Raw genomic sequence first — 26,500 nt, 5'->3', positions numbered from 1 at the left:
GGTGAGAGGTGGTCTTTGTTCTTCACAGAGGACAGTTATTTGATGTCCTTCTCCACAGGATGTCCCACCTCACACCTCTTTGACAGACAAGTCTCAAACTTGATTGGACAGGACTTTTACAGTGACATGTGACTCTGTGATGTCTCCAGCCAACTGTAGAAGGTCTGCTCCCTTCAGACAGTCTCTCTTTGCTCCTGAGCTGTCGATCAGCTCACACCACCTCTGGCTCCTGGGCCTTTGGCCGGCCTAGACAGACGTCTTTCTCCTGGGCTGGCAACAAGCTCAGAAATTGCTCACAGACTCTCTCAAACCTGAACCAGAGAAATTAGTATGCAGGCACAAGGTTTTCAACTAACTTTCCAGCGACAAGGAGAACCAAGTTGAGTTAGCACCCTAACGTCTAACTCTGCAAAGACCCTGAGCCACCAGCTTCCTCAGATCTGCACCTTCGGAACAAGGACACAACCAAGACTGCTTCTGGAATCACAGCTCTTTCCAGCCTTCTTCTCTTGGCTAACAGAAGCAGCACACCACAAAGCGACTCTTTCCTCCATCCATTCAAGGATTGGTAATGTGACAACTGGGCATAGCTTTATCACAGCTTTATAGGCTAAGCAAGATGGTTTAACTTGTATGTGATTTAATGCTGTTTTCCTGAGTAATTGTGATTGTTTGCAGTTAGGTTATGTCTTTCTCTCTCTCTCTCGATCGCGAAATCCTTCAGGCTGTACTATGAAATTTGGTTATTGTTATTAATTTAATTATTAATCAAAATTCCAAAATGATAGTTTAGTAAAATTTATGAGACTAATATCTTTACCTGGCTATCATTTTCCCTTTACGGGAATGGTGCCCCACGAGGTGATTTAATGTAAATTAAGTCACATTATTGAACATAATTACTAATTATTATTAATTATTAATTATTTCTGATGGCCAATTTGACACCTTAATTGGAAATTAAGGTATCAAATTAAATGGTGCCTCCGTGTGACACCTAAAATTGTTGTTCCCAACACAGGTTAACAAACAGGGTGGAGGGTGTGAAGGATATATAATATGTGTCTACATTAATGTCTCAGACTGTTGATACAGGTCTGTGCATGCTATAAACTGTGATACAGCATGGAAACAGGATGGGTCACTATACAGTGTGTTACAGTGTGTACAGTGTGTGTGATCTAATGATCCTTCCTTCCTTCCTTTAATTAGCCCTAATTCCTTCCTTCCTTTCCTGAGTCCTAATCCACTTTTATTCTTCTGTCTTGTTTCATTCCTGTTGTCTCTGCCTTCCTCTGCTGCTCCCTTCCTTTCTTTCTTCCTTCCGCCTTCCCTTTCCTTCTTTCCTGATGTGTTTATTTTTTTAATCTTGTTTTCCTTCTCCTTCTTTCTTTCCTTCCTCACCCGAGTTTTTTCCTGTCCTTCCTTTCCTAGTCTCCTCACCCCTTTGTGAATCCCCTTTCTGTTTTCTTTCTTTCCTTCTTCTTCTTTTCCTAAGTGTTTGTCTCGTACAGAAACAGGTTTGTGGGTCAAATCCTTGCTCTGTGTGTGTGTGTGTGTGTGTGTGTGTGTGTGTGAGTGATTGATAGAGCGGCTACATAATGTGTGGATTCATAATTCATCTGTCGACATGACAACTGATATTTTATTCAACACACACACACACACACACACACACACACACACACACACAGGTTGTTTTATTAAAAGCAGTCTGTTTTAGTTTCACTGAGCCATCAATTATTCAGTTCTCTGTGTGTGTGTGTGTGTGTGTGTGTGTGTGTGTGTGTGGTGGAACGTTATCTGGATGTGGCTACATGCTATTAGCGTAACACACACACACACACAGTAAACAGTGTGTGACCTCGTTAAGCCTCGTTAGCGCTCTCAGGTTTGTTTGCAGGTAATTAGTTTGTTTTGTCTCTTTGTTTGTCTTGTTTTAGTTTAATCAACAAACATGACTGCCCTCCAGGGACCTCCCCCCCTCCACTCCATCCAGCCTGTGTTTACAGCCGCCGGTCGTCACGGAGACTTAGTGGAGCGATCAGCTGATTGATAAGCAGAGTGAGTTTGGAGTCAAACTGAAAGTCTGACTGAGAGACAGAAAGTCAAACTGAACACGATCCGTGTCCTGGACTCAACTACAGGACTCAACTACAGGACTCAACTACAGGACTCAACTACAGGATTCACTTACAGGATTCATCCAGAAAGAACATCTTAAATATGATCCCCACAGCTGACAGATAGCTTTCCTTCATTGTCATCATCTTCATCATCTGTGCCACAGACAAACAGGCCGACACACAGACAGGAAGAAGATCTGCACACAGTTAAAGACGCAGCATGTGTGCAGCCTCTTAGTGTTTTTTCTTGTTGTCCAATGAGCAGAGAGGCGGGCCTTCTTCAGTGGTGATGACACCAAGTGTTAGCCTACATTAAGCTAACGTTAGCATACTTTTAACATGGACATTTGCATCTGCAAGACAGATCTGGACAAACTGCCGCCTGTGCTGCTTCCCAACTTTTTACCAGCTGTACTGAGACCTGATGATGTCACAGACAGATGGTCTGATTCATCTGAAAACAGTCCTCAAACCGACTGTCATCCATGTGACGCTTCTGGACCAGGACCAGGTCTAGATGGAGCTCCTGGACCAGCTGGTGACTTCTGGTCTCTCTGAGGTCTCATGTCCCACCACTCAGTTTCTTTGTGAATTTATTACACAGATTTAAAAAGGTACAGATCTGAGAGTTTACATCACAGCAAACAGCTGTTCAGCTCGGGACGGGTTAGTCAGTGGTTACCTAGCAACATCAACAACATCAGTAAGCTGTAGAAAACACTTTATCTGATCGAGATCGAAGAGCAACAGCAACGTTACAACTAAGACTACTGCAGTAATGGAAAGTAACTAAGTACATTTACTCAAGTACTGAACTTAAGTTTTAAAGTACTGGTACTTTGTGTTTCCACTTTCTCCTTCTCCTTTATTTCAGAGGGAAATCTGGTACTTTTTACTGCACTACATTTATCTGACAGCTTTAGTTACTTTACAGATTTGATTATTGATCCAAAATCTGATCAATAATCAATGATGACTGATTATTGATGAATCTACCCAGCAGGATATAAAATAATTAAACTGATCAACATATTCAGGAATCAGTAACATCAATATTATTATTGTTGTGAATATGAAGTACTTTTACTTTATTTGTATTCTGATACTTTTGTCCTTTTAATGCATAACTTGTAACTGTAACTGAGAGTATTTCTACAGTGTGGTACTTCTACTCTTACTGAAGTAACAGATCTGAGGGCCTCTGAAGTTCATCATCTGACAGCTGCAGAGAAACTTCAGTCACATTAATCATCAGAAACACAAACAGGACAAACTGTGACATCATCATCAGTTTCAGAGTCGTACCTCCGTCAGACAGACGGTATCTCGGATGACTTCTTCCGCTTAGTTTAAAAACATAAAGAGGTCATGAAATGGCCGCCCGCCGCGCCAACATCCTGTCTCATGTGTAAAACTGATCAAAGCTGTCAATGACATCACAAACGGAGCTCTGTTCAGACCAAGATGATGCTGATGATCAAGATGAAGACTCCTCAGACACTGACGGTCTGAAGACAACAGGTTCAACATGTATGTGATTTCTGACCTCTGACCCCAGCTGGAGATTACATGTTACCATGACAGCAGCCGCAGATCAATACCCATTCAATTCAGAGGTGAGGAGGGGTTGATGGGAAAAGTTTCCTCCTCCTCCTCCTCCTCCTCCTCCTCCTCTCCCATTCTGAAATAAAGATTGAGGTGGATCTAACGTGACTCTGAGCTCTGATCATGTGATGCTTCATCATCATCATCATCATCATCATCATCAGTTCAGGCTCAGTCTGGTTCAGATCAACATAACTTGTTATGTCCCTTTAAAGTGAAGGCGTCCCACAGGGTTCTGTTCTCGCTCCTCTTTTGTTCACATACATTTTTATGCAGATAATGCTGTGTTATACATCGCAGGGTTTTCTCTGAATGTTGCTGTCACAAATCTAGACTTCACTTCGTTTCAGATGTCTTTGATCAAACATGAGCTTCATTAAACTCTGTCAAAACAAAATGTTTCCTCTCCTCAGGGTCACTGATGAGTCTCCATACTTCTGTTCGCATCCCAACTGGCTCAAAATCATATTAATGTTTGATGGTTGCAGGACTGTTGTACAGTCTACAAAACTTTCTTCACCCGATTGTGGAGGTTTATTATTATAGTTCAGCCTCTCCTCCAGCTTGAAACACCCTTCTTCATCACTTCCTATCACAAACACAACAACACCGAGCAGGACTGAGCAACACTGACTGTGTTCATATGCACAAAATACTGAGGGTCTTTTTTTTTTACCCCATTCTGAAAAGACAATATTTTGACCAAGTAGTTTACGTGGCTAATGAAAATTAATATTCCACTAATATTCCAGTTTACACAACTCCTGTCACTGTGAACTTGTCACATGTCCATGTTTGGTCATGGACTTTCCATGTCCACATATGTCGTCCAAGGTACCCTGGGTGTGTTGGTTGTTGACGTTCTGGGACGTTGTGTCAACTTCATCCTGTTACATGCATTGTCTGTTTTCAAAATACATTTCTGTTTTCACAGGAAATGTACAGTTTGCATACAGTCTCTTTCGAAAGTAAAGGACTAAGTTGTTGTCCCGCTGCCTTTTTCCCTGATGCTGCCAGGTGCCATTAAACAATAATGGTGACCAGCCGTGTATGATGTCAAGGTGAAAGGATGTTTTTTTTTTCATTGGTGTCTGATGCTGGAAGTCACTGACCAGGCTCCAGTATTCGACGATTTCAAAGTGAGACTAGGTTGGTTTACATGCAGCTGTTAATAAAATATTTTTTTTTAAATGATTAAAGGGGGCGGCACGGTGGTGTGGTGGTTAGCACTCTCGCCTCACAGCAAGAGGGTTGCCGGTTCGATCCTGGGCGTGGGAGCCCTTCTGTGCGGAGTTTGCATGTTCTCCCCGTGTCAGCGTGGGTTCTCTCCAGGCACTCCGGCTTCCTCCCACAGTCCAAAGACATGCAGATTGGGGACTAGGTTAATTGATAACTCTAAATTGTCCGTAGGTGTGAATGGTTGTTTGTCTCTATGTGTCAGCCCTGCGATAGTCTGGCGACCTGTCCAGGGTGTACCCTGCCTCTCGCCCGATGTCAGCTGGGATAGGCTCCAGCCCCCCTGTGACCCTCAAGAGGATGAAGCGGTTAGAAGATGAATGAATGAATGAATGAATTAAAGGGCCCTAACAGGTCATTTATCACATCAAAATACAGAAAAGTGTAAAGGCTTGAGCTGCCCCTCATTTTGCTTCTTTGCTTCAAAGTAAGATTTTTTTCCACAGTTTTCCAGCAGTGGTGGACGTGTTGGACCAAGTGAACTCAGGCTCACTCTTTTAGTCCTTCTTTAAAAGCTCGCTGTTGTGATATTTGTTCATAAATACCTGTTGATATCCAGGTCTTTCATTAAAGGGAGGGATGTTTCTACTTCTGATCAGAACTGTGGGCTTCTCTTTTGACCACGTGTCTTTACACCAGCCTGAAACACTGTTGGTGAGGTGGTTTGGGTTCCATGAATCTGTGACAACGCACAGAGCCAACTGTTAATAGGCAAAAAGTCTGTCACAAACCACGGTACAAGTACCAGTTCAGAAGCATATTCTGAAACTGCTGTATACATGTCTAGACAGTGCAATTAAAACCCAAATAATACCAGCGCATCTCACGTGTCTCAGTCTGAAAATGCTTAATTCAGATAAAAATGCCTCATTCAGAATGTAACAGAAAATGTTGTTTACATCTGACCTGCATACAATTCAGAATATCATCATGTCTGGAGAAATGGTCGATTATTATTACATGTGTCATTTAGTGCCTCTATATTTAATTTATTGACTCCAAGAAGTGGATTTAGTTTCAAAGCTCGCAATGAAACAAAAATCAGGGATGATTGTCAGTAAATTATTATTTATTATTAATCTATCACATCAATAAACCCTGTAGCTTTATGGTCTTTTCGGGTTTGTCTGTAGTTTTTTAGTGACTAAAAAAATAACTAAATAAATAAAGTGTTTGGTTGAAAAGTTGTGAAAGTGAAGAACATTTAAAGTGTATGTCTTCTCGTTAAGGCAGGTCAGGTGAGTCTAAACGATCCAATTGGATCACTAATGAGGAAACAGGTGGGTTAACGAGCTGGACGTGATACCTGCAGAACACACACACACACACACACACACACACACACACACACACACACACACACACACACACAGAGTGTTAACGGCTGATGTAAACAGCCTGATTGGACGATTAGACAAGGTGAGACAGGTCACACACACACTCAGAGGCAGTGTGTGTCAATGCTCACAGATCTATACTAGGCTGATCAATAGGTCACGTATTGATCAGCAGTAATGGAGAACATCAGTCTGAGACAACAAGCTGCATCTAAACAAAGAGACTGAATCTGATCTCAGATCTGACATCACTAATTCTAATCATTTAAATCAGAAAATCATCTCTTATTTTGAATTAGATTCACTGACAAATATTTTTATTATGAGTTTACAGTTCTGTAAAAGCATTTTATTTAGTGCTGGGCACTGAGTTCAGTTTTCAACATGCTAAAGTACCAAGATACTTTAGTAATATATTGTGTGACTGACACATCTCTTTTTTCACAATCCAAACATCTTCTTGGCTTCATGCCATTAGCTAAACTGTGATTTGATTCTGTCAGATGAAATCTATGAAATTCAGAACATATTGTCCAGAAAATTAAAAGAACAAAACACTAAAAATTTTTGGGCCAACATGGAAAAAATAATCCGCAGGTAAATAATCAGTGGGTAAATAATTATCAGAGAAATAATCAGCCGATAAATAATCCGCAGATAAATAATCAGCAGGTAAATAATCCGCAGAGAAATAATCATCAGAAATAATCAACAGATAAATAATGAGCAGGTAAATAATCAGCGGGTAAATAATCAGTGGATAAATAATCATCAGAGAAATAATCAGCAAATAAATAATCAGCAGATAAATAATCAGCAGGTAAATAATCAGTGGGTAAATAATCATGAGATAAATAATCATCAGGTAAATAATCCGCAGATAAATAATCAGCAAGTAAACAATCACCAGATAAATAATCAACGGGTAAATAATCATCAGATAAATAATCAGCGGGTAAATAATCAGTGGGTAAATAACCAGCGGGTAAATAATCAGCAGATAAATAATCAGCAGGTAAATAATCAGCAAATAAATAATCACCAGATAAATAATCAGCAGATAAATAATCAGCAGGTAAATAATCAGCAGGTAAATAATCAGCGGGTAAATAATCAGCAGGTAAATAATCAGTGGGTAAATAATCAGCGGGTAAATAATCAGCAGATAAATAATCAGCAGGTAAATAATCAGCGGGTAAATAATCAGTGGGTAAATAATCAGCAGATAAATAATCAACAGGTAAATAATCAGCGGGTAAATAATCAGCACGTAAATAATAATCAGCAGGTAAATAATCAGCAGATAAATAATCAGCGGGTAAATAATTAGCAAATAAATAATCACCAGATAAATAATCATCAGATAAATAATCAACAGATAAGTAATCAGAGGGTAAATAATCATCAGATAAATAATCAGCAGGTAAATAATCAGCAAATAAATAATCGCCAGATAAATAATCAACGGGTAAATAATCATCAGATAAATAATCAGTGGGTAAATAATCAGCAGGTAAATAATCAGCAGGTAAATAATCAGCAGGTAAATAATCAGCGGGTAAATAATCAGCAGATAAATAATCAGTGGGTAAATAATCAGCAGATAAATAATCAACAGGTAAATAATCAGTGGGTAAATAATCAGCAGATAAATAATCAGTGGGTAAATAATCAGCAGGTAAATAATCAGTGGGTAAATAATCAGCAGATAAATAATCAGCGGGTAAATAATCAGCAGATAAATAATCAGCGGGTAAATAATCAGCAGATAAATAATCAGCAAGTAAATAATCAGCAGATAAATAATCAGCAAGTAAATAATCAGCAGATAAATAATCACCAGATAAATAATCAGCGGGTAAATAATCAGCAGGTAAATAATCAGCAAGTAAATAATCAGCAGATAAATAATCACCAGATAAATAATCACTGGGTAAATAATCAGCAGATAAATAATCAGCGGGTAAAAAAAATCAGCAGACAGGCTAACAGACAGGTTAACAGGCAGATTAACAGACAGGCTAACAGACAGGCTAACAGACAGATTAACAGACAGTATAACAGACAGTATAACAGGCAGATTAACAGACAGGCTAACAGACAGATTAACAAACAGTATAACAGACAGGTTAACAGACAGGTTAACAGGCAGATTAACAGACAGTATAACAGACAAATTAACAGGCAGATTAACAGACAGGTTAACAGGCAGATTAACAGACAGGCTAACAGACAGGCTAACAGACAGATTAACAGACAGTATAACAGGCAGATTAACAGACAGTATAACAGACAAATTAACAGGCAGATTAACAGACAGGTTAACAGGCAGATTAACAGACAGGCTAACAGACAGATTAACAGACAGGTTAACAGGCAGATTAACAGACAAATTAACAGGCAGATTAACAGACAGGCTAACAGACAGGCTAACAGACAGTATAACAGGCAGGTTAACAGGCAGATTAACAGACAGGCTAACAGGCAGATTAACAGACAGGTTAACAGGCAGATTAACAGACAAATTAACAGGCAGATTAACAGACAGGCTAACAGACAGGCTAACAGACAGTATAACAGGCAGGTTAACAGACAGGTTAACAGGCAGATTAACAGACAGTATAACAGACAGGTTAACAGACAGGCTAACAGACAGTATAACAGACAGATTAACAGACAGTATAACAGACAGTATAACAGGCAGATTAACAGACAGTATAACAGACAGGTTAACAGGCAGATTAACAGACAGTATAACAGACAAATTAACAGGCAGATTAACAGACAGGCTAACAGACAGGCTAACAGACAGGCTAACAGACAGTATAACAGGCAGATTAACAGACAGGCTAACAGACAGATTAACAAACAGTATAACAGACAGGTTAACAGGCAGGTTAACAGACAGGCTAACAGACAGGTTAACAGACAGGTTAACAGACAGGCTAACATAGGCTGACCAAACGTCCTCTTTTGCCCGGACATGTCCACTTTTCACGTCCCGTCTGGGGCGCCCGGGGGTCTTTTATAAACTGAGGATAATGTCCGGTTTTCCCTGTGTTTGTGTGTGTGTGTTAGAGTGCGGCACGGGCAGCATATTTCTGCCGAACCCGAACCAAGCCCGACATTATTTAATGACCAAAGCACTGAGTTTGTGTCACACAGTGGTTACAGGCTATTTAACAGGCCTGGTGTGCGCCGTGGGTGCTCAGCTGCGGAGAGGGAGACCTCCGTGTTTGAGACAGGAGTGGGAGGCGGGAGGTCCAACGCTTCCAGAGATAGGAGAGGCAGAAATATAACAAAATAAGATAAAATAGGAAGAACCTGTCTCCCTCTTTTATTTTATTTTCAGCGTTTAATCAAGGCGGAGGCGGGCGGCTGGAGGTCCGAGACTTCCAGAGAGGGGAGAGGTAGAAACAAACAGCCAATGTGTGTCTGTGTGTGTTGTGTTCAGGTGTTGTCACATAAATAACAGTGCCCAAGCAATAAACAGCACAGACAATAGGATTTTCTTTATTTTTACACTACATTTTCACTGAAAGCTGACCAAATCCAACCCGAGCCCGAATACAATTTATAGCTACATTTTTGACCAAACCCGCCCGACCCGTCAGGTACCATCGGGCTCAGATCGCCACACTCTAGTGTGTGTATGTGTCCCCTATTGGGGCCTATCTGAATTTCTGTCTTTGAGAGATATTATTTTGTAATATAACTGAATTTTCTATCCATACATATAAATTTTAATATTTAATATATTAAAATTATAAGGCATCTTTGAGTAAACTGCAAGTATCATTTAAGTAGGCTATGTCGTGGCCGGCCGAATGTCCTCTTTTTTGGAAATCAAAATATGGTCACCTTAGGTTAACAGGCAGATTAACAGACATGACAACAGACATGATAACAGCTCTGGTCCAGATTAAGAGTAAACTGATAAAAACTGAGACAATCAATCAGTTTATTGATCAGATGAGTAACTGAAAACAGATTATTGGATACTGATTAGATCGTCATTTAATTATTAAATAAAGACAGACAGAGAAACTGTGACGCAGCTGCCCTGCACATCGCCAACCTCCAGGAGGAGGGTGATGTGACGGAGCGGCTCTATCACTGACTGTGGGCAGCGCACTCACGCACACTGGCTCTCACTCATTTCCTAGTCCACGCTCCCTCTCCGTCTTCACCAAGTTATTAGAATTAAAACCTCAGGATTATCCCTCTTTCCCTCTGTTGTTGTAGCACAGCCAAGGGCGCACACTTGGTTGTTCTGCATACACTCACACAATCCTTGTGTCACTCACCTGGCGGAGTATGTTGCGTATTCATCCTGCTGTTACCGGCCGAGTTTTGGATGGCGAAACAGGGCGTAACATTTAGCTCTGTTAAAAAGTCTGTTCTCGCGCCTTTGATGATCATGTGACCTGTATTATGACGTTTCATAGTGTTAATTAAACTTTTGCTGTGAATAACTTGTGAAGGTTAAAAGGAGAACATTTGTGAAAATACTGAGTATTTTTGCTTTATGTTTATTTTGAGTTTAGAAAGCTGTAAATTGCGTTTTTGGCTACACAACATGCCGATTGTGGTTTTTGATGTGAATAATATGCCTAGTGGGAGGGGCAACTGGTTTAAAGGAGGCTGCTTTGGTTTACAGAGGAGGGAACACCTGCTTCACCTCCAGACTGAGTGCTGGAACCTGTGTGTTTTGAAAAGGTATTTTGAGTTATTGAAGAACTCTCTTTTTTGGACATTCTGACAATTTATAAAGGCTATTTCTTTTTCATGTTTTTTTTGTTTGTTTTTTTTTAACTTGTTGTAAATATCACTGTCTACACTTTGAGAGGCCGCCATAATAAATAACACCATCACAATATTTTTCCGACTACACCTGTGTTTTTCCCAGTTTTTGAGGAGTTTTGAAATAGAACCCTGTGACACACAGACAGACACAGACAGACACAGACAGACACAGATAGACACAGACAGACACAGACAGACAGACAGACACACACACACACACACACACACACAGACTGAGGACAACAAAGGAGACACAAGGAGTGAAAAAGGAAAACGAGTGTTGATGGAGGAGGGGAACTGCTGCTGCCACGGCAACCAGAGCTCACTGCTCTCAATCAGGTCCTCAGGGAGACCCCCGAGCTCCGAGCGCACGTGTGTGTGTGTGTGTGTGTGTGTGTGTAAGAAAGGCTTGCCCAGATACAGAAACAGAATCACATGTTATCCTGCGACAGAAGAAGAGAGACTGTGATTATTATGGTCTGTTAACACACACACACACACACACACACACACACACACACACACCAGTCTTTCTGTGAGAGTATTAACAGTGTGTAGCAGCTGCAGCGTCTCTTTACAGAAACAAAATGTCCTGACATGTTGAACCGCTCCTTTAACTCTCTGTCTCTCTCTGTCAGAGGTCAAAGGTCTCTCTGCCCCCAGCAGGAAGTCAGTGTGTGTTGCCATGCCAACAGCTGGACTACAGTGACTGTAACCACAGCAGCGGAAGATCAAAACACCACACACATCTCCCACAATGCACCTGACCTCTGAGCGCTCACACAGAAACATGAAAACCAGGTGGTGTGACGTAAACTGACCTAAAGATCAAAGACGAGCTGAACCACTTCCTGTCCACACTGACGAGTCCACGAGTCCCACGCCTCAGACACAGAACTGGAGTTACATCTGGAACAACTGTTTAATGACCTGACGCCTGAAACTGACAGCAGTGACATCACCACACAACGAAACTGATCAAACTGGTCTCACTCCGGGGTCATCAGATATCGGCGCCTGGTGATTTCATGTCGGCACACTGATGATACACTGATGGCGCTGTTATTGTTCGTTGGCGACCAGCAGCATCAGGGGGTAACACAGTGAAAAAGTGCGAGTGGGGCGGTAGGAGGGGCGGATGGGTCCAATAACCACCTACTTTCATCCAGGAGGCCGGTGGTCACTTCCTGTAAGATTGTTGAAGGAAAAAAACATCAGTTGCCAGTGATGTACTGACGTAGTGCTTTTATTTTGAAAGAGACTTTATGCAAACTGTATGTTTCCTGTGAAAACAGAAATGTATTTCGAAAACAGACAATGCATGTAACAGGCCGAAGTTGACACGGCGTCCCAGAACATCAACAACCAACACACCCAGGGTACCTTGGACGTCATATGTGGACGTGGAAAGTCCATGACCAAACGTGGACATGTGATGAGGTCGCAGTGAGGATGTGACAGACTGACCGCAGTGATGCCACAGAGGCGGCCTTTAATGGCGGTATGAGACACACCTAGTGATGTCATATGTTGATGCTGCAGGTGATTAACGTTGTATATACAGTGAGAAAGTTCCCAGAGGGGAAGTGGGCTGGTCTGTGAGTCTGCTGCTCATTTCCTGTGTCAATTCAAAAGTCAATGCAGTTATTATATAACAGCTAGTAGGCCTACTAGCATGTGTAGCGTGCTATGCTCGTGACACATGATGTCACATGACATTTGTCTTTATTTTAGCCTTTTTAACCTAACCCAGAGTTTTTGTTGCTTCAACTGAAGGGAATCAACCCAAAAACAAAGTTTCTGACTTTCACTTTGAGTTTACTTTGAAAAGACTGTTTATATTTAACAAGAGGAAACTGGACATTTCCTGTGATAATGGAACTTTATTTTGAAAAAGTATGTAACGAGCAGAAATTGACACACAGTCACTGAACCCAGGGGGTGTCAGTTTTTAGACGTGTAGGTCAGTGACAACACAGCAGTATTTGATGAGCTGAGTCGGCTCTCAGGTTCATTCTGTCCGTCCTGCTGACTTTAACATCAGACACATCTCTGTGTGTTTCTGGGTCTATTGTTTGTCACATTTCCTACTGTAATTTTTTCTTCTGTTTTTCTATTCTGTTTCTTTATTTTCATTAATTTTAGTTAACCTTCATTTAACCAGATAAAAACCCCTGAGATTAAAAATCTCTTTTACGACAGTGTCCTGGTCCAGATAGACAACAAAAAACAAAACATAAAATATATACAACTCTAAAACAAGAAATATGAAACACCTGATGATATTTAAAGTATGTTAATATCTGCTGTAAGGGAACTATGAAAACATAAAACAGGGATAAATCCACACCATCACAAAGACCTGACATCAGCAGACAGGTGACTGTGTACAGAAATCCTGCAGCAGAGCTTTGAAACGTCCAACGAGAGAAACTTTATGTCCTCCTGCAGAAGATCCAACAGATGAGCAGCTGCAGACAGAAACACTCTGTACGTTCCCTCAGCACAGACAAAAAGAACAAACTCTCTGCACTGTGTTTGTTCATCTCAGAGACTCGTTGAGACCTCAAGACCTCTACGTTCAAACCTCAAACTGTTTTAAAGTGTGGGAAACAGAATCAGAAGATTTTCTACAGATAAAAAAATAACTTTAATTATCAGATGTTATGAATCAGGATTAATATAATACAGTGACTCTGCAGCTTCAGTGTGAAGTTCCTCTTTAAACTGGATTTATCGCTGAGCCTCCGTCGACATCGAACAGCTCGGACACAGGCTGCTGAGGTGTAGAGTGATCAGAGATGTAGACGTCCGCTTGAATGTAAATGAATGAGAGAATAAATACATAAAAAAGAGGTTTAATAAAGAGTTGAATCTTTGTGAGTTCTTCATTGTGCAGAGGGAAAATAACAAATCAAAGAGAAATAAATAAAAGTCTGTGTAATAATGAGGTTTGAGGTTATCAGTGATTTATCTTAATCAAATCCTGTTTGTGCTTTTGTGTCCGCTGAGAGAAGCGAGCCGTTTAATAAAAGTTCATTAATCCTTTTCTTTCTGTTTTCTGTCCTCAGCACCAAGAAAAACACATTTTAATCAGGACTTTTAAACAGACTGAGAGAAAAGAGCAGATATGAAGCTCAGCTGATAACAGACACACCATGTACATTGTTAACTACAGGAAGTCACTCAGGTCTGAATGTTAAACTGTCGGCTGGAGCTTCCTGTCCTCATGTCCTCATGTCCTTGTGTCCTCATGTCCTAATGTCCTCGTGTCCTTGTGTCCTCATGTCCTCGTATCCTGAAGGAAGCTCACAGTAATGTCTCAGGACAGAAACCAGCTGACAGGAGCGTTTCTCTGACTGTCGGCAGGATCGGGTTCTTCTTCCTCTCTGGTAACGATTCACCTCCAGTTGGCCAGAGGAACTCTTCATCTCTCAGGTACTGTTTCCCCCATCAGTCTGGAGTCAAGGCGTCAGTGTCATCATCATCATCATCATCATCATCATCATCATCTCTCCCCAGAACTTTTGAAACTCTGACACGCTCCCATTAGGTTACACTACACCAAACTAAAAACCATAGTTATGCAGACGACACCCATGTTTATCTTCTTCTGTCACCAAAGATTCACTCTGGCAGAGAACCGAACACAGAAGTGACCGGATGTTCTTGAACATGCCTCAGACAGAGCTGAGAGACAGAGCTCGTCCACAAACCCAAAGTCACAAATCTCTGACTTCAACTTTAACAAATCAACAGCACAGTCTGAGGAAAGGATTCACAACGAGGCAGCACTGAGAGGAACCAGGAGCTTCACATGACTCTGACGGTCTCTTCTCAGAAGCCTCAGAGTTCCAACAAAGACACAGGACAGTGAACACATCACAGCAGTTCTCAGGTGTGTTCACTGACTTTCAGTGTGTTACAGAACTTACTGAGTGTCTATAAAGGTCTCATTAGACCAAAATATAGGTTCGACTGTCTTTTACTATATGACCCCCTGAAATTCTTAGGTCATCAGGTCACCAAGTCACCAGATCATCAGGTCACCAAGTCACCAGGTCATCAGGTTGCTGACTATCCTCAAACTAAAGGTGTAGAAGCAGCATGAGGTCTCTGAGAGGAACAAACTGCCACATGAGATCAGATCCCTTTAAAGTTTCAAGACTGTTGTCTGTTCTCTGTTGTCTGTCCTCCGTCCTCTGTCCTCTTTTGTCTGTCCTCTGTTGTCTGTTCTCTGTTCGTGTCTCTGTTTTAAGACATTTTCTTGAATTCACATATGAATGTTTTTATGCTGTTTGTCTTTTTAAAATGTTTTAAATGCTTCATACCAAATGTTCTTGTAATGCCTCATAATTCAGGACCTGGACCCAAAAAGACCAAGATCTGGACTCTGAAAGGACCTGGACCTAAACCCTCAGAAGATGACATCCTCGTCCTTTAAGAGTCCAGGACTGGTGTTTAACAGAGTCAAGGACCCTCAAAAGACTGAGACTTGGACTGGGACCTGGTTCTTTAAGGATCCAAGACCTGGACTTTTAAAGGACCGGGTCTTGGACCCTGTGTTACAGTGACACTGCAGACGTGAATATAAAGTGTTGGTTTGTCTGATTTCAGTCTGTAGAAGGAAAAGTGTCTCCGTAGTGTCAGTAAAGAACTCGTTCAGTCAGTCTGACTCGTGATTTTAATTTTCAGGAGTTCAGATAAGGAACCTGAAGATCTGAAGTCAAACCAGGTTCTCTGTTTTTATAAATGTGTATATAATGTGAGCTGCACTCTGTTGTTTCTCAGTAAAATGAGTTTGAGGTTTGAAAGAAGCGTCGGAGTCGGAGTGGGCGTGGCCTGCTGACTTTATTCACTGTGAGGTTTCAGTACAGCCAACAGTCCTTCAAACAATAGTTACATTCAAACAACAAAAACCAAACGAGTGGAGCTGATTGGATCATCAGCTTTGATTGACAGCGCTATAAATGTGTGACGACATTAACGTTCACTTTATTTTTTGATACAAAACAATGGTTTGTTTTTCAGTGTGGCACCACATACACACACACATGAAGACGACATGACTCGACATCCATCTCTACAAAAACAATCTGAGATCATATAAATACAATATTTATAATCTGTATGGTACAAAAGAGTTCCCTCAGTGACGTGATCAACCACAGTGACGTATAAACATCAGTTGCCAGCTACACAAAACCCACACACAAAACACGGGGGCGGGGCTCTGGTGTGCGGGGTGGGGTTTAAGTGCTCGGGGCGGGGCTTTGGGAGGAGGAGGAGGAGGAGCTAGAATAAAAAAAGACAACTCTGAACAAGTAGACGGAGAGTCACAGTAGCCTATCAGGATGCAGGATTCGTTTTTACAGTGCGAGCATAAAAAAGAAAACAAGATAAAAATCATAGTAAAACACAGACAGGCAGGGGCGGGGCTTAAGGAGGAAGGGGCGGGGTCAGTACGTTTCATTCATTATTCTTTTCACCGTGTTTCAAAGGTCACAGGCTCAAATTATTCAGGTTTCAGATCTGTGACGTTGTTCGTGATGTTTGATGGCTGAAGACAAAGTCGTCACAATAGTGGACTCTGATTGGCCGACAGCAGCAGAGGTAAACCAGCTGCAGGTTTTAGATGTTCAGGTCCTGGATACTCGTATAAAGATATTCTAAAAACTGATATTTCCTCCATCTGCACAGCTTTTGTTTAAAACATGTGGTTGGCAACACAGCCCAAGCTGCTGCGGAGAAACTGATATGACGATGATAACAAGTGTAAACAAAGACGAAGACAAAATATTTGCACTGTTGGTATATTCGTTCGAGTTGAAATTTTTCATCTCGAGTGATAAAGTCTCTTAACGCTGTGTCACGAAGCCAATCAGAGCTGAGGTCTGGTTGAGTTTCTCCTGATGGAGGACAAGCTTTCTGTGAACATGTGAAGCTCGACGACCCAACGTCGGTACAGGGTCACTGCTGAGAACATGCAGCCTCCATGTTCTCCCTGTTCAACTCACCTGATCCCAGCTGTCAAGTGTTAGCTGCCTTCTGCTGTTAGTTATCACAACTGTGAACGTTTCAAAATACTCCAAGAATACACTCCAGCTGCCGCACAGTGTCATGTTAGAGTTTGGGCCCCCTGGTAAAATGTTGTTTACTGTGAGTAGTTCAGCGAGTTTCAGATGAACTGATCTCCAACAGACATGAAGTTAAAGATGAAAAATGCTTTTCAACATATTAATAAAGATCAGTGTTTTATTTTTGTTTTCTACAATTTTAGAGTGAAAACAAAGAGCTGCCGAGCACTCTGAAAACTAAAAGACGATGATGAAGACTAGAAGAAGATAGCAAAGTGTTTTCAGGGAGCTGTTTCCTCAGTTGGTCATGTCATTAAGAAATGGCAGTTAACAGGAACTGTGGAGGACAAGCTGAAAACTTTGTGAGAGAGCTGCTCGTAGGATTGTTAGACAGGAAGAGTGGTGGTGCACTGTTCTACTGTGCAGACACACCTGGACAGGTATGACCTTCATGGAAGAGTCATCACAAGAAAACCTTTCCTGTGTCCTCACCACTACATTCAGACTCACAAGTTTGTGAAGGAACATTGAGACAAGCCTGATGCTTTTTGGAAACAAGTCCTGAGGACACTTTCTGGACACAGTGAGACAAAGGGACACCTGTCCACCTGTTACGGACGAGGGTGGATGGATGAGATAAAGGGACACCTGTCCAGCTGTTACAGACGGAGGTGGATGGATAAGACAAAGGGACACCTGTCCAGCTGTTACAGACAGAGGTGGATGGATGATGCTCCAGTGACACGGGGAACATTTCACAGGCAGAGGGAAGAATGGATTCAGTTAAATTCCAGACATCACAGCATCTGTAAAACAGCTGAAGATGAAGAGAGGGCAATGATCTGTAACACACCTCCAAATCCACAATGGACGACCTCAAGAGGAGCCAGCTGAAGGTTTGGCCACACCCCTCACAGTCCCCCGACCTAAACATCATTAAACATCTGTGGGCGCTACTGAGCACTGACCATGCAGGGGGCTCAAACTTTGGCTTTGGCCTTTTGATTTTTTGTTATTGTGAAACTGTAAAAGATGAAATTAAAAAGTTTAATCTTGATTAAAATATTAATGAAATGTTTCATCTTTAACTTCATGACTTTTGGAGATCAGTTCATCTACTACTACATCTACTCACAGGAAATGAAGTTTAGACCAAACTTTTACATGACGCTGTATTCATGTGAGTAACGTGATGCGGAAATTTGTTTCACATTGGGTGTGAACAAAGCATTAGTCTCCGTTTTCATGACCTGAACCTGTTTGAAGACGAAACGCCAAAACGTGGAGGAAAATATCAGTTTTGATAAATATGCGTATCCATGGAGACGCGACCGTAAACCTGATTTCAATGATTGGTCAGTGAGGGAAGCCAATCAGGACCAAGCTCATTCTTCCTGGGTTCCGACATAGGAACACATCTTGTTCCTCCTTCCCTAAGCTTCCTCCATCTTGCCTCCTAGGTAGCAGTGGTCCTTCCTTCCTAACAAGGAAGCTTACATCTTTTCTGCTCCCTAGCTGGACACCTTGATCCCTACCTGGAAGCCTCCTCATCCCTGCCTACAGGCTACAAAGTTTCCTTTTTCCTTGCTCCCTAACTAGGAAGTTTCCTCCTCCCTTGGTCCATCCCTGGAAGCCTCTTCTGTCTTAGCCCTCTCCTCTCTTGCTCTTAACTACAATCCTTCCTCCTTCCTTGCTTCCTATGTAGGAAACCTCCTCTTCCCTTGTTCCCTGGCTGGAGGCATCCTTCTTCCTTGCTTCCTAACTACCTTCCTTCTGTTATTTGTGAATGGAAGTTTCCTTCTTCCTTGTTTCCTTGCTGTAAATTTCTTTCCTCTGCGAACATCCTGATCTGTTTTTAAACATGAGGACCAATCACAGGCAGGACGAGGAGGACGCATCCTGTCTGTCCTCCCTCACTGAGACATACGTCCCGACTTCAGTGTCCTGATGATGTCCAGGTGTCCACGTCCTGAGCAGGTGACCAATCAGGTATGAGGGCAGTTCTGCCTTTTATGTCCACAAGGCCTGGATCCGTCCCCCAGAATTACATCACAAGTAGAGAAAATGATGTCATGTCACAGGTGTGACATCACAGTTTTACACAAACAGACCCCACCCCCCAAACACAGAGTACAACATGAGAATAATTACAGAGAGCTGAGAGCACCGGAGAAAAGACTGGAGACTCCGTCCACTCAGAGACGACAGTTTCTGTTTTTATCTGTGACAGACAGCATCGATACTCTGTCCTGACTGGTCAGCTGCTGCCTGAGGCCCCGCCTCCTCTGAGGTGATTGGTGCTCGTGGCTGAGGGGGGAGGAGAGACGAGGACCGAGGAGGAGAGATGTTTTACATCGGAGGGACGACGAGGCCGGACATGGCTGTGGACACAGAGACACAAAGACAGAGCCGGTAAACAGGACTCAAAGTACAGCAGCAGCTACAGCAGAACAGACACTCTGAACAAAAAGGTCACGTCTGTGTCACTAAATGTCTCTCCTGCAGTAGTAGCAGAGGTAATTGTACTAGCAATAAGGATACATGTTGCAGTAGTAATGTTGTAGTTGTAGCATCAGTAGCATCAGTAACATCAGTTGTAGCATCAGTGATACAACAGTAAGTTGTAGTAAAGCTGTCTCAGCTGATTTATGGACGTTTGTCCTGGATGGAGGTCAGAGAGACTGAATGACTTCACCTGCTGACAAACTCACTTCCTGTTACCTGTCCCTTCACCTCATCTGTCTCCCCCTCCTCCCCCCTCTGACTGTCCCACAAAACCTCTGATATAAAAAATAAAAGCAAGTCTCACACTCACACACACACACACACACACACACACACACACAGTGTGATGTCATTCCTCATTAGCTTCCTGCTAACGACAAAATGCATGTAGCAGCACGCAGTTTAATTTACCAGCTCATTACATACACACACACACACACACACACACACACACACCGAGTTTGAGTTTTTAATTTAGTGAAACCACGAGACTGTAAAATGACACTTCACTTGTTTAGTCATTAACACAGAGACAGACAGACAGACAGACAGACAGACAGAGACAGAGACAGAGACAGACAGACAGACAGATGGACAGACAGACTCCTCCCCCATGGGGGTGGTGGTGTGTCCTTCTGAAGCTCGGGTCCTGTACCAGAGTCCTGGGAGTCTGAGGGTTCAGTATCCAGCAAATTCAGGTCCAACATCTGAGCTCTCTGTCCAGAGGAGTCCTAGAAGTTGGACCTGAATTTGCTGGAGCCACTCTCCCAGTTTGGGGGTCACAGCTCTCAGTGCTCCCAGTGGCCCTAGTGCTTCCAGTGCTCCCAGTGCTCCAATGACCACCTTTACTCCCCACATCTTTTCTAGCTCCTCTTTCAGCCCTTGGCATTTCTCATTCTTCCTGATTGCTGTCATCGATCACCACTTCCTTCTTCTGTTGTTTGTCCATCAACACGATATCCGCTTGGTTCGTCATCACCAGTTTGTCCCACAGGATCTCAGCTCACTCGTTCTCCATCACCTTAGGAGGTGTCTTCCACTGTGACCTTGGGACTTCTGGCCAATAATCAGTGCACATGTTCCTGGACAATGTGTCAGCCACTTGGTGATGGCATGCCATGCACGCTCTTCCTGCCTCCATCTTACATCCTGCTGTTATGGTCTGAACTGTCTCAGGATCACCTGGGGTCCTCTCTGCTGTGGTAGACCCCTGCTTTTATTGATCTGGTACTGAGTGCCTGTTCCTGTCTGTCTGTCTGTCTGTCTGTCAGTCTGTCCAGCCTTTTCCAGAGACTGCTGGGATTTCTTCTTTAGTCTGTCAGTGGTACATGTCGTAATGATGGTTCGTCCTCATCCTCTGCTGCCTAAGGAATTCACTCAGCAGCTCATCTTTGGGGGCCATCTTCCTGATGTGTTCCTGGCTCTTGGGTGTTTGGTCTTTTACAGTGGCTTTGACAGTCACCAATCACTCACCAGTCCTCAGCCCCACTCGTTCCTCTTAGTGTACAGTCTACAGGGTGTTGGACTTAGTGTTCAGTCCCCATGTAGAGGAGGTGACTGATGGTTGACCCGGTATCCGTAGCTATGCTTTGTGATGAGTTGGCTGAGGGGGTTCGGGCCCATGCAGAACAGTAGCGGGGACAGTGCATCATCTTGGCATATGGTGCACTTGATGGTGACTTGTGCAGCTGTCCTTGAGTTTGCCTCCAGAGTCATTTTCCACAGACCCATTGAGTTCTTCATAAAGGCTCTTAGTGTCCTGTTGATGTTGGACATTTCCAAACAGTCTAGTATCCATGTGTGTGGCATTAAGTTGTGGGCTTTCTTGTAGTCGATGTACACAGATTGGTCTGCCTGGTCTTGCAGTTTTGGTTGACTGCTCTGTTGACCAGTAGCTGGTGCTACTACCCATTCCTCCCTGGGCCTTGCTCATGTATTGGGCCATGTGCCCATTTATCTCAGCTACTATGATGCCTGACAAGAGCTTCCATGTTGTACAGAGGAAGGTTATTGGCTGGTAGTTGGAACGAACCACGCCATTCTAGGGATCCCTTATGGTCAGGACTGTCCATCCCTGGGTCAACCACTCTGGATCCTTCATGATCAGGACTGTCCGTCCCTGGGTCATCGACTCTGGATCCTTCATGATCGGACTGTCCATCCCTGGGTCAACCACTCTGGATCCTTCATGATCAGGACTGTCCTTCCCTGGGTCAACCACTCTGGATCCTTCATGATCGGACTGTCCTTCCCTGGGTCAACTACTCTGGATCCTTCATGATCGGACTGTCCTTCCCTGGGTCAACCACTCTGGATCCTTCATGATCGGACTGTCCATCCCTGGGTCAACCACTCTGGATCGTTCATGAACAGGACTGTCCGTCCCTGGGTGTTAGTGTTGTGTTCCTGTTGTGTAAGTGGTGTGTTAGTGTTGTGTTGGTGTTGTGTTACAGTTGTGTTCCTGTTGTGCTCCTGTTGTGTTAGTGTTGTGTTTCTGTTGTGTTAGTGTTGTGTTACAGTTGTGTTCCTGTTGTGTTAGTGTTGTGTTGGTTTGTGTTCCTGTTGTGTCAGTAATGTGCTCCTGTTGTGTTCCTGTTGTGTAAGTGGTTTGTTAGTGTTGCGCTGGTGTTGTGTTACAGTTGTGCTCCTGTTGTGTTAGTGTTGTGTTCCTGTTGTGCTCCTGTTGTGTTAGTGTTGTGTTCCTGTTGTGTTAGTGGTGTGTTCCTGTTGTGTTCCTGTTGTGTTCCTATTGTGTAAGTGTTGTGTTAGTGTTTTGTTAGTGTTGTGTTCCTGTTGTGTTACAGTGTGTTCCTGTTGTGTTAGTGTGAAGGTAAACATGTCTCCATACTGAGTTTATTTTTCTGTCGGACCAACTGCAGCTGCAACTATTAATAACATTCAAACTATTTATTCATCTGCGATGATGGTGTACGGCCTGCAAATGGATACACACACACACACACGCACACACACACACACACACACACACACACACACACACACACTCTGTGGCCTTTCTGCCTCGGCGAAGGCGGAGAGCAGCATGAATATTTAACACTCGACAAACCTCTCTGTCAGAAACACTGACATCACACTGACTGCCACAGTGTGTGTTTAATGTGTTTGTGTGTGTGTGTGTGTGTGTGTGTGTGTGTGTGTGTGTGTGTGTGTGTGTGTTTAGAGGATGTATCTGTGGGTTGTAGTGAATAAAACATGGATTGGCCTGTCACTCTGCATGCAATACTAACACTACTCAGGTTACCCACCCTGTGTGTGTGTGTGTGTGTGTGTGTGTGTGTGTGTATAATATGTGTGTGCATGTGTGTGTGTTTGGGGGGGGGGGGTTCGGTGTGTGTGTATCATGTATGTATATTCAGTGTTAGTGTGTAAAGGGAAGCCAAGCTGATGAAACTGAAGCTGCAGTGAATCTTTTAAACTTCTTTAAGGAAACATGACTGTTAATCTTTTACTGTGTCAATAAAGATTCAAATTGTTTAAAAGGTTTACATCAGGCTGTTTCTGTTTTTACTGACCCCCATGTTTTTAATAAACCTTCAGTTTTACACTGCCTCTTCAGAGCGGGAATTGAACTGATGATAAAATCACTGACCGAGCACTGGGACTGAGAATGGGCAAGTCCTGTTGACACAATCACTCACCACAGCATTAATCCACCACTGAAAACAGTCCCCAACAAAGTCACTACTTCCTGTTTGATAAAAAAGTACAGCGAGCAGCTGTCTGAGGAAATTAACAATCAAACTATAAATCTGTGTTTTTAAAGATCTTGAGTAGGAACCAATGAGCTCACAGCTGAGAGACACAGACAGGAAGTCAGACATTCAGAGATGAACGGACATGTTGTCGGTTAGAGTCTGAACATGAAATTCAGTGACAAGAATAAAAATTATGGATGGAGGATGTGAAGTTTCAGTGACGACAAAAAAACGACCTGTGTGAAATGGAACAACAGGGGACTGTACATGGAGCCCTGAGGAACTCCAGATTTAACACATTGTTGATTTACACCTGAACAAAGACTAAAAATACAGAAAGAAAACACACCAAACTTATGTACAAAAACCATTTCAAGGAGAAGGAAGAGAACTGAATTTATTTCTATTAAATATCATCCAAAAATAATAACAAGAATCTCTGGTTCTAAATACAGGAGAATAAGAAAAGATCATGACTGAGGAGATCAGATTTCTGACTAACGGGAGGAGGAGGTATGAAGAGGTATGAAGATGAATGAGGAGTAGGAGGAGCAGGAGGAGTTGTGGTGTCACCTTGCAGCCCGTTGGAGTTGTTGCCGGAGCAGTTGGGTGGAGGAGGTGAAGCCGGCGGTCTAACAACGGGAGCAAAGGCGCTCTTCTGTTTGACAGCGGCTGAGAAGGAGAAGACTCCGTGAGAGGAGTTACAGTTCGACACGGCCATGGTCGGACTGGATGGAACTACTGGAACACAAGAGACAGGAGACTGGTCAGAAACCAGTTCAACCAGTTCACAACATGTCAACAAGTGTCAGTTTTGAATTTTAGATCCTCACATTTGTCTGACCAATTTCAGGATGTCTCATCGTGTTGGCTTTGAAACTAAAGTTTAATTCAGTGAATGGACCCGAGATTCTTTTCTGTTCAACCATTTCACAAACTGGTCTTCACCCAGTGGACACACCTCAGACACAAGCAGACATCTTGACCTGAAGACTGTTCTAAAAAGAAGTGAACAGGAGTCGAGAACATCCTCTGGAGAGCAGGAACATTCTCTCACTAAAATCTGATGTTTCTTCAGTAAGAACAAAAAGTTTTTCACTTTAACCAGTTCATCCCAGTGACTCTTAAACTGGTTCCAGTGTGGGCTCAATAAATGCTCTGGTACTGTAGTAAATCATGAAGTGACAAGACTGAGACAGTACTGTTCAGTAAAGTATTACTGTAACTGTAACTAGTCACAATGTCATCACCAAACTGTGTTTGAGCAGTAACAGCAGTAGTAGTAATGAGTATTTACCTTGATACTTACTGCCGTTGGGAGATTTGGCAGACGAGCCATTTAGGGAAGCCGGGGATGATAGTAACAGTAGCAGTAGTAACAGGTGTAATATTTACCTTGATACTTAGTGTGTTATGTAGCAGTAGGAACAGCAGCAGCAGCAGCAGTAGTAACAGTAGTAGTTGTAGTAACAGATGTAGTATTTACCTTGATACTTACTGCCGTAGGGAGAGTTGGCAGACGAGCCATTGAGGAAGCCCGGAGATGTTGCCACTCCTAAGTTTGGCATGCCAGTGTTGCCATAGCCGTTCATGCTGTTGCTGACAGTGTTGCCATAGTTACTCTGTTGGGGGGTGGAGCTCGGTACGTATCCCCGTGGCGACACGCTGCTGGTGTTACGACTGTAGCCAACTGTAAGAGAAGGACGTGATGGCAGGTTTAATAATACTGCAGTAACCTGTCGACAGTACTCGTAGTACTCATCCTGCAGGTCCTACCTTGCGTTGTGTCAGAGACGTTGACGGCCAGCTGCCCACTGAAGGAGTTAACTCCCATCATGCCATGGGAGGCGGTGTTGCCTAGCGACGGGATCTGGTTGTGGTTCCTGGGAACGCTGTAGAGAGCTTCAGCGATGTCGGCTGCACGCTTCAGGATGATCTCCTGCAGGAGAGACATCAAAGTATTTACTTCAAGTACTTTTTAACTTTACTAATGTATGTAGAGTGATAATATTTATTAGACATGTCTGTTAGACATGACTGTTGTTTTCTTTCTGGTGTTCTAAAACACAACCACTGTATCACACAGAGGTAACACTATGTCACATATGTCATCGATCTGATTGGTTGAAGCTCTGAATGTCCAGAGTCACTTTGATCTGCAGATGTGTGCTCTTTAGCCCTTTGACCAAATCTGCTAACATCTGGCTTTTTAATGTAGTAGGAAAGACTTCAATCAGCATTCACACCTGGGACACATGACTGCGATATTCAGGTATTCAGCTCCAGCTCTGATCAGCAGTGATGGAAACACAACACCCACTTGAACGCAATAAGATTAACCTCTTTGTTAGCGAGACGGGATGACACGCCTCCACAAAATATTGTCCGTGTCCATCCAAGCAGTGCTCAAACATTGATCCAAATCGGTCTGCACCGAGTTTAAAGACTGAATCAGTAAGAGACAAAAAGTAACCAGTGCTGCTTTCTATTGTTTACTAACCAGTTTTCAGGTGTGTCTGTGACATTGAACTAAAAAAACAAATATAAAGGCATCCTCATCTGCCTGTAGTCTACCTGTGTCAAAACAAAAAACCTGCGTATGAGCCTGAATTTAGGTGGAAAAGGGGTGTTAAAAATTTCAAAATGATCTCAGAGGTTACAGACTGGGGCGGCAAAGTGGTACAGTGGTTAGCACTGTCGCCTCACAGTAAGAGGGTTCCTGGTATGAACCCAGGGTGGTGGAGTCCTTCTGTGTGGAGTTTGCATGTTCTCTCTGTGTTGACGTCGGTTTCCTCCAGGTGCTTCAACATGTTCTTCCCATGTCAGTGTAGGTTTCCTCCAGGTGCTCCAGCTTCCTCCCACAGTCCAAAGACATGCAGGTTAATTGGTGACTCTAAATTGTCCATAGGTGTGAATGTGAGTGTGAGTGTTTGTCTCTATGTGTCAGCCCTGTGATAGTCTGGTGACCTGTCCAGGGTGAACCCTGCCTCTCGTACAGTGTCAGCTGGGATAGGCTCCAGTCCCCCCCATGACCCCTAACGGGATAAGGGGTTACACAAAATGAATGAATGAATGAATGAATGAATGAATGA

The 26,500-nt window shown here is 42.9% G+C and overlaps 1 protein-coding gene across 4 annotated transcripts in view; it reads right to left on the bottom strand.

Moving 5' to 3' along the window:
• Window positions 1–19,438: 19,438 nt before the first annotated feature.
• The window catches only part of LOC125881202 (transcription factor COE3-like), a 51,362-nt gene continuing 44,300 nt past the window's right edge, over window positions 19,439–26,500 (bottom strand). For 2 of the 4 annotated variants that reach the window (XM_049564251.1, XM_049564253.1), the window contains exons 13-16: window positions 25,185–25,347; window positions 24,907–25,098; window positions 23,982–24,149; window positions 19,439–19,568 (exon numbers count right to left, since the gene is read on the bottom strand). In XM_049564251.1, the coding sequence (XP_049420208.1) occupies window positions 19,537–19,568; window positions 23,982–24,149; window positions 24,907–25,098; window positions 25,185–25,347 (555 nt within the window). In that variant the 3' untranslated portion in view covers window positions 19,439–19,536. Of the gene's footprint in view, window positions 19,569–23,981; window positions 24,150–24,894; window positions 25,099–25,184; window positions 25,348–26,500 lie in introns of all 4 variants that reach the window. The other 2 variants (XM_049564250.1, XM_049564252.1) reach the window with 2 other exon arrangements.

The sequence above is a fragment of the Epinephelus fuscoguttatus genome, linkage group LG20, assembly GCF_011397635.1.
Source record: "Epinephelus fuscoguttatus linkage group LG20, E.fuscoguttatus.final_Chr_v1".
NCBI lineage: Eukaryota > Metazoa > Chordata > Actinopteri > Perciformes > Serranidae > Epinephelus > Epinephelus fuscoguttatus.
Note: the sequence above shows the minus strand (reverse complement) of the source record. Positions and strands in the feature narration are given on the sequence as shown.